The sequence below is a fragment of the Tribolium castaneum genome, chromosome 1, assembly GCF_031307605.1.
Source record: "Tribolium castaneum strain GA2 chromosome 1, icTriCast1.1, whole genome shotgun sequence".
NCBI classification, from domain to species: domain Eukaryota; kingdom Metazoa; phylum Arthropoda; class Insecta; order Coleoptera; family Tenebrionidae; genus Tribolium; species Tribolium castaneum.
The window spans coordinates 656676-668715 of record NC_087394.1 but is presented as its reverse complement, the minus strand read 5'-3'; the positions used below and the strand labels follow the sequence as shown (position 1 = coordinate 668715).

The 12040-nt window shown below is 32.8% G+C and overlaps 1 protein-coding gene across 2 annotated transcripts; it reads right to left on the bottom strand.

The window, feature by feature from the left end:
- Positions 1-915: 915 nt before the first annotated feature.
- eIF2beta (eukaryotic translation initiation factor 2 subunit beta) lies at positions 916-3540 on the bottom strand. 2 transcript variants are annotated; one of them, XM_015978803.2, is made up of 5 exons: positions 3355-3540; positions 2882-3278; positions 2797-2817; positions 1275-1614; positions 916-1216 (listed from the first exon to the last, which is right to left on the bottom strand). In XM_015978803.2, the coding sequence occupies exons 1-5, from the start codon at positions 3370-3372 to the stop codon at positions 1033-1035; spliced, it is 960 nt and encodes a 319-aa protein (XP_015834289.1). In that variant the 5' UTR covers positions 3373-3540; the 3' UTR covers positions 916-1032. The 2 variants fall into 2 exon arrangements, with proteins under 2 accessions (XP_015834289.1, XP_966454.1); XM_961361.4 differs by lacking the exon at positions 2797-2817 and having other exon boundaries at positions 3355-3539.
- Between the last annotated feature and the right edge of the window lie 8500 nt (positions 3541-12040).

The window sequence follows — 12040 nt, the reverse complement described above, 5'->3', positions numbered from 1 at the left end:
TTCATCATTTTTCAATGTACCCTGACCTGACCTGACCAAAAAATAGTTTGAGCACAATTTTCCAAAAAATGTGCTTCAATTAAAGTCGTTTTTTGCCTCTTTAAGTGATTTTTTTTAAATTTATGACTAAAAACTTATGAAATTGATGGTATTTTAATCGAAAATAAACCGAAAAAACTCAAAATTTAGCCAAAAATTAAATTATCTTGCATTTTCCTAGACGTTAAAGTTAAATTTAGGTTTTTTTTTTCGAGAGTTCGAAAAATAAATCTCGAATTGAATAGAAATGCAGGATTTTGTTGTTGATTTTTTGAAAATATTCTTTAAAATTAGTTGAAAAATTATCAAAATTTGCACTACTTCAACTTGTTTCACTCGTTTTTGAGCAAAATTTCGTCAAAAATAAGTCGAAAAACGTGGAACTTGGTCGAAAATTGTATTCTTTTCATTAAACACGCTTTAAAACTAATTTTGTTTTTAAATTTGGCCAAAACAAACCGAATAAATAACCAACTCCATAAAAAATTACATTATTTTTGACCCCATTTCGAAAGTTTGACTATATTTTTGCAGGCAAAATATATTTTTTCGAAAATTTTCCTAACATTAAGCACAATTTAGCCAAAAAAAAACTTAAAATCTAGTCAAAAATAACATTATTTCAGAAAATCTTTTAAACCGTTAACACGAAAAAAGTATAAAATTATGTGTATATGTAGAATGCACGCAGATTACGTAAGCATGCAAAATTTCCATTCATTCCGACAACAGGAACATTCAAATTTGGCCATAACGTTACATTTTTTTAAAACATAAAAACGGGTGTAACTTTGATACAATTTTTTTCGTTGTGTTTTTTGTTAAATTAGGAAATGTTAGACTTAGGAAATTGTAGTTTAGTTCGGTTTGAAATAATTTTTCTTGTGTCACAATCTTGTTTATTCAACAATTGGCTAATTACGTACAAAGTGTACACAACACCTACTTTGAATTAAAAATAAGTATAAATATTGCGCGCCTCTAACCTACCATCTAGGCTGTTTTCGCTCTTATTGCAGCACGTTTTGAGGTAACAGCCTGGAAACCTGACTTGATACTTGCTACTGAACATCTGGAACCACATGTTTCGCATTGTAAAAAGAATAATCGAGTGTCCTTCTGGAGAATTGTATCGGGGGAACGACACGTGTGACACGTGACGTACTCTTTAATATACCTGTAGAAAAAAATAACAGAAAAATTTGTGACGAGGGCCGAAGGCACGAGCAACTAACCTTCTTAAAACATTTTCGATTTGTTTCTGTTGGAAGCGACCTTTGATTATCAATTGACTGTTGCCGTCCACTGAACCGCTTGTACCTAATTCAGCCAATAGAAAATCGAGTAAATGTTTCGGTTGACGATGGAGCATTTTACAGATTTCTGTAAAATTGGCAAATGACGATTTTTTAGTACCAATTCGGACGACTTGTGGTGGTCTCATAACGAATTTTTGTTTTTTGCCAGCGGCCATATCGGGATTTTTATCGCGCATTATTTCAAAGGCACGTTTCAAAAGCTCATCGTAGGTGTAATCACGATCGGAGGTCATCCAAACGGCTGAGTTTTCATCCACTAAATAACAAAAATTTCAGTTAAAAAAATAAATCAACACTCATGTGAATGATGGTATTACTTGTTTTTTTACCTAATTAATATTAATTTAATTACCTAATTGATTTATTGAACGAAATTTTTGGTAATAATAAGTGTTTTTTCAAAAACAAACAAACAAATCTTAGAGACTTTAGTGTTCAAAAAAGCAAGAATATCCGAATTTTTGGCCAAATGCATAATTAGTTTATTGGCAATTCCAAGCAAAATCTTAAAAAAAAAACATTTGTTAACAAAAAAACCTCCATAAACGCCCGAAAAAAATACGTTATTTCCAACTTAAACATGTATTTTTTTTAAATATTTGAAAAAATTTTTGTAAAAAGTGAGTTTAACTCAAATAAAAAATAAAACAAAAAAAATGAACTTTTAACCCAGTAGACAAAAATATTCGACTTATACATTTTTCAATAAAAAACCAAACAGGGGAAAAATATTTAAAAAATCTATTGATCATTTTTGTTTTTTTTTCTCTTAGTTAAATCTTTACCTTTTAATTTTCTTTTAATATATATTTTGAGAAAATATAAAAAACACTAAGAGCAACACTAATACCATCATTTAAGCTCTTTTACAAAAATGCACAATAATTATAAGTCATTTCCGACTAAAATGTGTAATATTTTGAGTTATTTGAACTAAATCTTGCTAAAAGTGAGTTTTTTTTATCTAGTCACCTAAACTAGCTAAAATCAACTACTAGTTGACTCATTCGGAAAAAAACATTCTCGAAATAAAAACTCAAAGGCTTAAAAAATGCAAAAATAACCATAATTGAGAGAAAAAAAAACAATAAATTTTTTTGGGTTGTTAAACGCTCAAGAAATACGAAATTTTTGTTAAATCCGCCCTAACAAAAGCCAAAAATAGTACGTTTTTATTAAATTTTCAGAAAAAAAAAAATATATGAATTTTTACCTATAGACAAACAAACTTATTGTATATAATTATCAATAAATATTTACCAAAAAAAAATTAAAAAACTCTCTTAAGAGTTAAATCTTTTTTTTTAATTTTCTTTTAATAAATTGATATTTCGAAAAGATAAAAAAAGTAAGAGCTACACTAATACCATCATTCTTTTTTACGAAATTGCACAATAATTACAACAGTTGTACGTATTTTTAATGAAAAAAACGTTACCTGATTCCGGAATTCGCTCAACTAAAGTGCAGCATGTTAGACAAACAAGAAAATAATCCCCAAAAAACCTCAAAAAAATAATTACCATTTTCCTTGTCTTCATGCTTCTCATCAGCCTCTGCGATCAGATCCCCCAGATTCTTCTTCTTCTTTTTCTTCTTGGTTTTACTGAAGTCCACTTCCAGGTCGAAGTTATCATCAAGAGCCCCCTCATCCTGATTCCCCCCTTCGTTCCCCTCGTCCTTCCCCTCCCCAGCAACGGCGTCCAAATCCTCGGCCGTGAAGGGCTTCTTCTTCTTCTTTTTCTTCTTGGTGAAGTCCAAATCTATATCAACATTTGCATCATCTTGCTCGTCCTCCTTGGCAGTGTCGGGCTCGGGGGCGGCGTCTTGCGCGTCGTTCCCGCCCTCGGCCAACGCCGCCTCGATATCGAACGCGGTCTTCTTCTTCTTTTTTTTCTTTTTGAGCGAAGGATCGAAAATCTGGAAATTTATTTACGATAAAATCGTGCACATAACCTTACTTTTGGCCCTGACAGATTGGGCCTGTTTTACTCACGGCGTCGTCCTCTGCCATGATTTTCACACTTTTGGGGCGCTTTTCACTAAACAGGAAACTTGGCTTCGGTGGGGAAAACGGCTAAAACTGCGAATTTTCCGGAAAAATCACTTAAAATCGCTGAGGAATTATTGCATCAGCCAACTCGAATAACCACACGTGAAAAGTGGCAAGGCGGTGCCAACACGAAAAAAATTAATTCACCAGATTGGAATTCAAAAAGTTAGTTTTTTTTGTGAATTTCTTAACAAGATCTTAGTTTTTATCGTTATTTTACATGATATTTGCGCTTTTTGTTAAAAAACGCTCAAAATCATGTTATTTTCAACGTATTTACAAATTTTGTTTTAGTTTTAATTTAATTTTGTTGAAATTTAAACGATATTTCGCGAAAAAAACATTCGTAAAAACACTAATAAAGGACAACAGTAATATAATTGTTTATTAGATAGAGTGTTTTTTCGTCTATCTTAGCGAAATGTTGCAAAAGACTGTTTTAAAAATTATTAAAATCAAAATAATAAAGGTAAGTTTTTCGCCTTATTTTTGACGAAATTTTGCTCCAAAATGATCTAAATTGAGTGGAACAAGTTAAAATAACATCAATTTAGATGATTTTTTAAAGATTTTTAAAGAAGATTCTATTTTTCGAAATATCGAAAAAAGCATGTAATTTTAGTTTAATCTGTTCTAATTTGTGATTCTCTTCGTTTAATAAAAATCTCACAAAAAAAACCTTTTTTTGGATTAAAAAACATACCTAAAGGCTTTGTTTTTGACCAAAAATCGAACTAAATAATATTATTTTTACCTTTTCTTTGAGAAAGCTTTTAAGGAATTTTTTCAAAAAATTCTTTAGTTCGAAATTCAAAAAATTCAAAACAATGATTAATAATTTTAGAAAAAGATAATCTATGACGTGACTTTTTCGGTCTTTGCCTAGATTTTAGGTTTTTTCTGTTTATTTTTGATTAAATTTTGCTTATTTTCAATCAAATTTTTAAAAAATATCAGTATACAATGTAAAAATACGGTCAAATACTCGAAATAAAGACTAAAATAATGTAATTTTTGATGTAGTTAGTGATTTTTCGGTTTGTTTAAAAAAAATAAAACTTTTGTTCAATAACATTTTCTAATGGTCTGAAAGATATTTTAGACTAAATTTTGAGTTTTTCGGTTTATTTTTGATTTAATTTTGCTTAAAAACTAGCTAAATCGGGTGAAATAAGTTAAGATGTTAAAAAATACCTAGAAATTTTAGTCTATGGACGTATTACCGAATTGAGAAATGTCAAATAATATTACTTTTGGCTAGATTTTAAATTATTTTGGTTTATTTTTGATTACATTTTGCTTATTTTCGATCAAATTTGATAATTTTTTTAACTAGTTTCAAAGAATTTCTTTTTTAAATTTAGTTTTTACCGCAAAAATACCGTCAAATACTCGTTAAAAAAATACTTGTTAAAAAAAACAAAAATTCCAGTTCAAAAACGTGTCTAATGCTTTGAACGATGTATTTACTGAATTTTGACTTTTTCGGCTTCAATTTCGTTTTAGTTTTTAATAGTTTTTCAAGCGGTTTCTAGAAAATCTACTAAAAAAATCTTAATTGTTACCTTAAATGGAAAAAAAGGGATAAGCTTTTACTTATTTTTAGCGATAATTCTTGCAATGAAAACAATAAAATAAACAAAATAATGAAATTTCTAGCTTAACTGGTGATTTTTTTATTGTAGATTATTTACATTAGCAGCACGTGTACTTATTTTGCCAAAAATAGAATAAACTTTTATCTATTTGATAAAAAAGTTGCATTTATTGTTTCCATAAATCACTTTTATCCCAATAATCAAAATGATTTAATGGATTTCTGTTCATAATTAATAGAAAAGATCAAATCTAATTTAGATAAACCCCAAAATGAATAATTGATAAGTTTGAGAGTAGTTTATCTAATCAAAACCCCTCAATATATTCACAGTCAACAACGATAAAAAACTGTTTAATCTCACACAACACATTGCCAAAAATGACCAGCGATAGCACAGATTTCATCAAAATCTTCAAGTAAGTCGAGCAATTTAAAATTTTAAAACGTAATTTAAAATAATCACAGCTCTTCCCCCAAAAAAGAAATCGAAAAAGCGGCCGAAAATGTACTTTTGGCTCCATCTCCCTATTCAGATTTCTACAAAATGGACCACTCTAGACGCGGAATGGCGGTTATTTTCAACCATGTTCACTTTTCCATACCCGAATGTAGCAGAAGAGATGGATCGGACAAAGATCGGGACGATTTGGTGGACGTTTTGCACGATTTGGACTTTGATGTTGTTGCACATGACGATTTAACGGCACACGAAATTGTCGATGTTTTAATCACTGGTAATTTTATTGAGTTTTTTTTGTACAAATTTTGTTTTACGTTGTTTACCATAAAATGTCAAAAAAAAACAGTATAGATGGTACTAGCTACGAGAAAACGCTTTTTTCCATCGTAGAAAGCACCTAAAAATCTATGAGATAAGGTGGGTTTTAACTCATTTTGAGTCACTTTTAAAATTGGCCATTTTTCTTATTTTTTTTTTATTATCTCAATTACGGTTAAACTATTCGAAAAAGTGGAAATATTTCTTTTCCTACCTATGCAAAATGATCCGGGAAATCGATTGGCATTGAGAAAATTGCCAAATTCCCAATAGTTTTTTAGTTATGAATTTTTTAAAATTTTACCAATGTTTGCTTTTATTTGCAATATGCTCGAAAACTATTAGTCGGAGAGCAATAATCTTTTTTGAAAAAAATAGATAATTGAAAGAGCTTTCCAACGATAATACACGTGATAAGGTTATCTCCAATAGTTCGGGAATTATTGCTCGATAAATAATCCGGGTACCAGAAATCGACCAAAATCGCGAGAAAAATTGAAAAAATCATACTTAAAAAATTCGAACGTATGGACTTCTTTCGACTTTTAACAACTTTAGAGGGATGTAAAGGCAAATAAAAGTTCAAAAACAAGTCGCTACGACTAACCGTTCTGAAAATATCGGCAAAAATTTAGCCTTGTCAAAATTTATCGAAACCAAACATTCTTTCTTATTTTCCAACTATTCGGGGTTCTGTCTTTAGAGTTGAGTGTTTCCAACGTAGAATGACCGGCGAAATCCAAATTTGCAAGAATCAAGTCGCTACGACTAACCGTTCTGAAAATATCGCCAAAAATTTAGACTTGTCAAAATTTATCGAAACCAAATAGTCTTCATTATTTTCTTTCTATTCGGGGTCATGTCCTTAGAATTGAGTGTTTCTGACGTAGAATGACCGGCGGAATCCAAAATTGCAAGAATCAAGTCGCTAGGACTAACCGTTCGGAAAATATCGGCAAAAATTTAGCCTTGTCAAAATTTATCGAAACCAAATAGTCTTCATTATTTTCTTTCTATTCGGGGTTATGTCCTTAGAATTGAGTGTTTCTAACGTAGAATGACCGGCGGAATCCAAATTTGTAAGAATCAAGTCGCTGCGACTAACCGTTCGGAAAATATCGGCAAAAATTTAGCCTCATCAAAATTTATCGAAACCAAGTAATCTTCATTATTTTCCTTCTATTCGGGCTTATGTCCTTAGAATTGAGTGTTTCCAACGTAGAATGACCGGCGGAATCCAAATCTGCAAGAATCAAGTCGCTACGACTAACCGTTCGGAAAATATCGGCAAAAATTTAGATTTGTCAAAATTTATCGAAATCAAATGGTCTTCATTATTTTCCTTCTGTTCAGGGTTATGTCTTTAGAATTGAGTGTTTCTAACGTAGAATGACCGGCGGAATCCAAATTTGTAAGAATCAAGTCGCTGCGACTAACCGTTCGGAAAATATCGGCAAAAATTTAGCCTCATCAAAATTTATCGAAACCAAGTAATCTTCATTATTTTCCTTCTATTCGGGCTTATGTCCTTAGAATTGAGTGTTTCCAACGTAGAATGACCGGCGGAATCCAAATCTGGAAGAATCAAGTCGCTACGACTAACCGTTCGGAAAATATCGCCAAAAATTTAGACTTGTCAAAATTTATCGAAACCAAATAGTCTTCATTATTTTCTTTCTATTCGGGGTCATGTCCTTAGAATTGAGTGTTTCTGACGTAGAATGACCGGCGGAATCCAAAATTGCAAGAATCAAGTCGCTAGGACTAACCGTTCGGAAAATATCGGCAAAAATTTAGCCTTGTCAAAATTTATCGAAACCAAATAGTCTTCATTATTTTCTTTCTATTTGGGGTTATGTCCTTAGAATTAAGTGTTTCTGACGTAGAATGACCGGCGGAATCCAAATTTGCAAGAATCAAGTCGCTACGACTAACCGTTCTAAAAATATCGGCAAAAATATAACCTTGTCAAAATTTATCGAAACCAAATAGTCTCCATTATTTTCCTTCTGTTCAGGGTTATGTCTTTAGAATTGAGTGTTTCTAACGTAGAATGACCGGCGGAATCCAAATTTGTAAGAATCAAGTCGCTGCGACTAACCGTTCGGAAAATATCGGCAAAAATTTAGCCTCATCAAAATTTATCGAAACCAATTAATCTTCATTATTTTCCTTCTATTCGGGCTTATGTCCTTAGAATTGAGTGTTTCCAACGTAGAATGACCGGCGGAATCCAAATCTGCAAGAATCAAGTCGCTACGACTAACCGTTCGGAAAATATCGGCAAAAATTTAGATTTGTCAAAATTTATCGAAATCAAATGGTCTTCATTATTTTCCTTCTATTCGGGCTTATGTCCTTAGAATTGAGTGTTTCCAACGTAGAATGACCGGCGGAATCCAAATTTGCAAGAATCAAGTCGCTACGACTAACCGTTCTGAAAATATCGCCAAAAATTTAGACTTGTCAAAATTTATCGAAACCAAATAGTCTTCATTATTTTCGTTATATTCGGGGTTATGTCCTTAGAATTGAGTGTTTCTGACGTAGAATGACCGGCGGAATCCAAATCTGCAAGAATCAAGTCGCTGCGACTAACCGTTCTGAAAATATCGGCAAAAATTTAGATTTGTCAAAATTTATCGAAATCAAATGGTCTTCATTATTTTCCTTCTGTTCAGGGTTATGTCTTTAGAATTGAGTGTTTCTAACGTAGAATAACTGGCGGAATCCAAATTTGCAAGAATCAAGTCGCTGCGACTAACCGTTCTGAAAATATCGGCAAAAATTTAGACTTGTCAAAATTTATCGAAACCAAATAGTCTTCATTATTTTCTTTCTATTTGGGGTTATGTCCTTAGAATTAAGTGTTTCTGACGTAGAATGACCGGCGGAATCCAAATTTGCAAGAATCAAGTCGCTGCGACTAACCGTTCTGAAAATATCGGCAAAAATTTAGACTTGTCAAAATTTATCGAAACCAAATAGTCTTCATTATTTTCTTTCTATTTGGGGTTATGTCCTTAGAATTAAGTGTTTCTGACGTAGAATGACCGGCGGAATCCAAATCTGCAAGAATCAAGTCGCTGCGACTAACCGTTCTGAAAATATCGGCAAAAATTTAGATTTGTCAAAATTTATCGAAATCAAATGGTCTTCATTATTTTCCTTCTGTTCAGGGTTATGTCTTTAGAATTGAGTGTTTCTAACGTAGAATAACTGGCGGAATCCAAATTTGCAAGAATCAAGTCGCTACGACTAACCGTTCGGAAAATATCGGCAAAAATTTAGACTTGTCAAAATTTATCGAAACCAAATAGTCTTCATTATTTTCGTTATATTCGGGGTTATGTCCTTAGAATTGAGTGTTTCTGACGTAGAATAACTGGCGGAATCCAAATTTGCAAGAATCAAGTCGCTGCGACTAACCGTTCTGAAAATATCGGCAAAAATTTAGATTTGTCAAAATTTATCGAAATCAAATGGTCTTCATTATTTTCCTTCTGTTCAGGGTTATGTCTTTAGAACTGAGTGTTTCTAACGTAGAATAACTGGCGGAATCCAAATTTGCAAGAATCAAGTCGCTACGACTAACCGTTCGGAAAATATCGGCAAAAATTTAGACTTGTCAAAATTTATCGAAACCAAATAGTCTTCATTATTTTCGTTATATTCGGGGTTATGTCCTTAGAATTGAGTGTTTCTGACGTAGAATGACCGGCGGAATCCAAATCTGCAAGAATCAAGTCGCTGCGACTAACCGTTCTGAAAATATCGGCAAAAATTTAGATTTGTCAAAATTTATCGAAATCAAATGGTCTTCATTATTTTCCTTCTGTTCAGGGTTATGTCTTTAGAATTGAGTGTTTCTAACGTAGAATAACTGGCGGAATCCAAATTTGCAAGAATCAAGTCGCTACGACTAACCGTTCGGAAAATATCGGCAAAAATTTAGACTTGTCAAAATTTATCGAAACCAAATAGTCTTCATTATTTTCGTTATATTCGGGGTTATGTCCTTAGAATTGAGTGTTTCTGACGTAGAATAACTGGCGGAATCCAAATTTGCAAGAATCAAGTCGCTGCGACTAACCGTTCTGAAAATATCGGCAAAAATTTAGACTTGTCAAAATTTATCGAAACCAAATAGTCTTCATTATTTTCTTTCTATTTGGGGTTATGTCCTTAGAATTAAGTGTTTCTGACGTAGAATGACCGGCGGAATCCAAATTTGCAAGAATCAAGTCGCTACGACTAACCGTTCTGAAAATATCGGCAAAAATTTAGACTTGTCAAAATTTATCGAAACCAAATAGTCTTCATTATTTTCCTTCTATTCGGGTTTATGTCCTTAGAATTGAGTGTTTCTAACGTAGAATGACCGGCGGAATCCAAATTTGCAAGAATCAAGTCGCTACGACTAACCGTTCGGAAAATATCGGCAAAAATTTAGATTTGTCAAAATTTATCGAAACCAAATAGTCTTCATTATTTTCTTTCTATTTGGGGTTATGTCCTTAGAATTAAGTGTTTCTGACGTAGAATGACCGGCGGAATCCAAATTTGCAAGAATCAAGTCGCTACGACTAACCGTTCTGAAAATATCGGCAAAAATTTAGACTTGTCAAAATTTATCGAAACCAAATAGTCTTCATTATTTTCTTTCTATTCGGGGTTATGTCCTTAGAATTAAGTGTTTCTGACGTAGAATGACCGGCGGAATCCAAATTCGCAAGAATCAAGTCGCTACGACTAACCGTTCGGAAAATATCGGCAAAAATTTAGATTTGTCAAAATTTATCGAAATCAAATGGTCTTCATTATTTTCCTTCTGTTCAGGGTTATGTCTTTAGAATTGAGTGTTTCTAACGTAGAATGACCGGCGGAATCCAAATTTGTAAGAATCAAGTCGCTGCGACTAACCGTTCGGAAAATATCGGCAAAAATTTAGCCTCATCAAAATTTATCGAAACCAAGTAATCTTCATTATTTTCCTTCTATTCGGGCTTATGTCCTTAGAATTGAGTGTTTCCAACGTAGAATGACCGGCGGAATCCAAATCTGGAAGAATCAAGTCGCTACGACTAACCGTTCGGAAAATATCGGCAAAAATTTAGACTTGTCAAAATTTATCGAAACCAAATAGTCTTCATTATTTTCGTTATATTCGGGGTTATGTCCTTAGAATTGAGTGTTTCTGACGTAGAATAACTGGCGGAATCTAAATTTGCAAGAATCAAGTCGCTGCGACTAACCGTTCTGAAAATATCGGCAAAAATTTAGACTTGTCAAAATTTATCGAAACCAAATAGTCTTCATTATTTTCTTTCTATTTGGGGTTATGTCCTTAGAATTAAGTGTTTCTGACGTAGAATGACCGGCGGAATCCAAATTTGCAAGAATCAAGTCGCTACGACTAACCGTTCTAAAAATATCGGCAAAAATATAACCTTGTCAAAATTTATCGAAACCAAATAGTCTCCATTATTTTCCTTCTGTTCAGGGTTATGTCTTTAGAATTGAGTGTTTCTAACGTAGAATGACCGGCGGAATCCAAATCTGCAAGAATCAAGTCGCTACGACTAACCGTTCGGAAAATATCGGCAAAAATTTAGATTTGTCAAAATTTATCGAAATCAAATGGTCTTCATTATTTTCCTTCTATTCGGGCTTATGTCCTTAGAATTGAGTGTTTCCAACGTAGAATGACCGGCGGAATCCAAATCTGCAAGAATCAAGTCGCTACGACTAACCGTTCGGAAAATATCGGCAAAAATTTAGACTTGTCAAAATTTATCGAAATCAAATGGTCTTCATTATTTTCCTTCTGTTCAGGGTTATGTCTTTAGAATTGAGTGTTTCTAACGTAGAATGACCGGCGGAATCCAAATTTGTAAGAATCAAGTCGCTGCGACTAACCGTTCGGAAAATATCGGCAAAAATTTAGCCTCATCAAAATTTATCGAAACCAATTAATCTTCATTATTTTCCTTCTATTCGGGCTTATGTCCTTAGAATTGAGTGTTTCCAACGTAGAATGACCGGCGGAATCCAAATCTGCAAGAATCAAGTCGCTACGACTAACCGTTCGGAAAATATCGGCAAAAATTTAGATTTGTCAAAATTTATCGAAATCAAATGGTCTTCATTATTTTCCTTCTATTCGGGCTTATGTCCTTAGAATTGAGTGTTTCTGACGTAGAATGACCGGCGGAATCCAAATCTGCAAGAATCAAGTCGCTGCGACTAAC

What these genes read in the sequence shown, in the direction of transcription:
- eIF2beta (XM_015978803.2), bottom strand. An exon ending in GCATGAAGACAAGGAAAATG is followed by an intron (nt 2,818 to 2,881) that starts GTAATTATTTTT and finishes GCTGCACTTTAG; the next exon opens with TTGAGCGAATTCCGGAATCA. An exon ending in TGAGCGAATTCCGGAATCAG is followed by an intron (nt 1,615 to 2,796) that starts GTAACGTTTTTT and finishes TTTGTTATTTAG; the next exon opens with TGGATGAAAACTCAGCCGTT.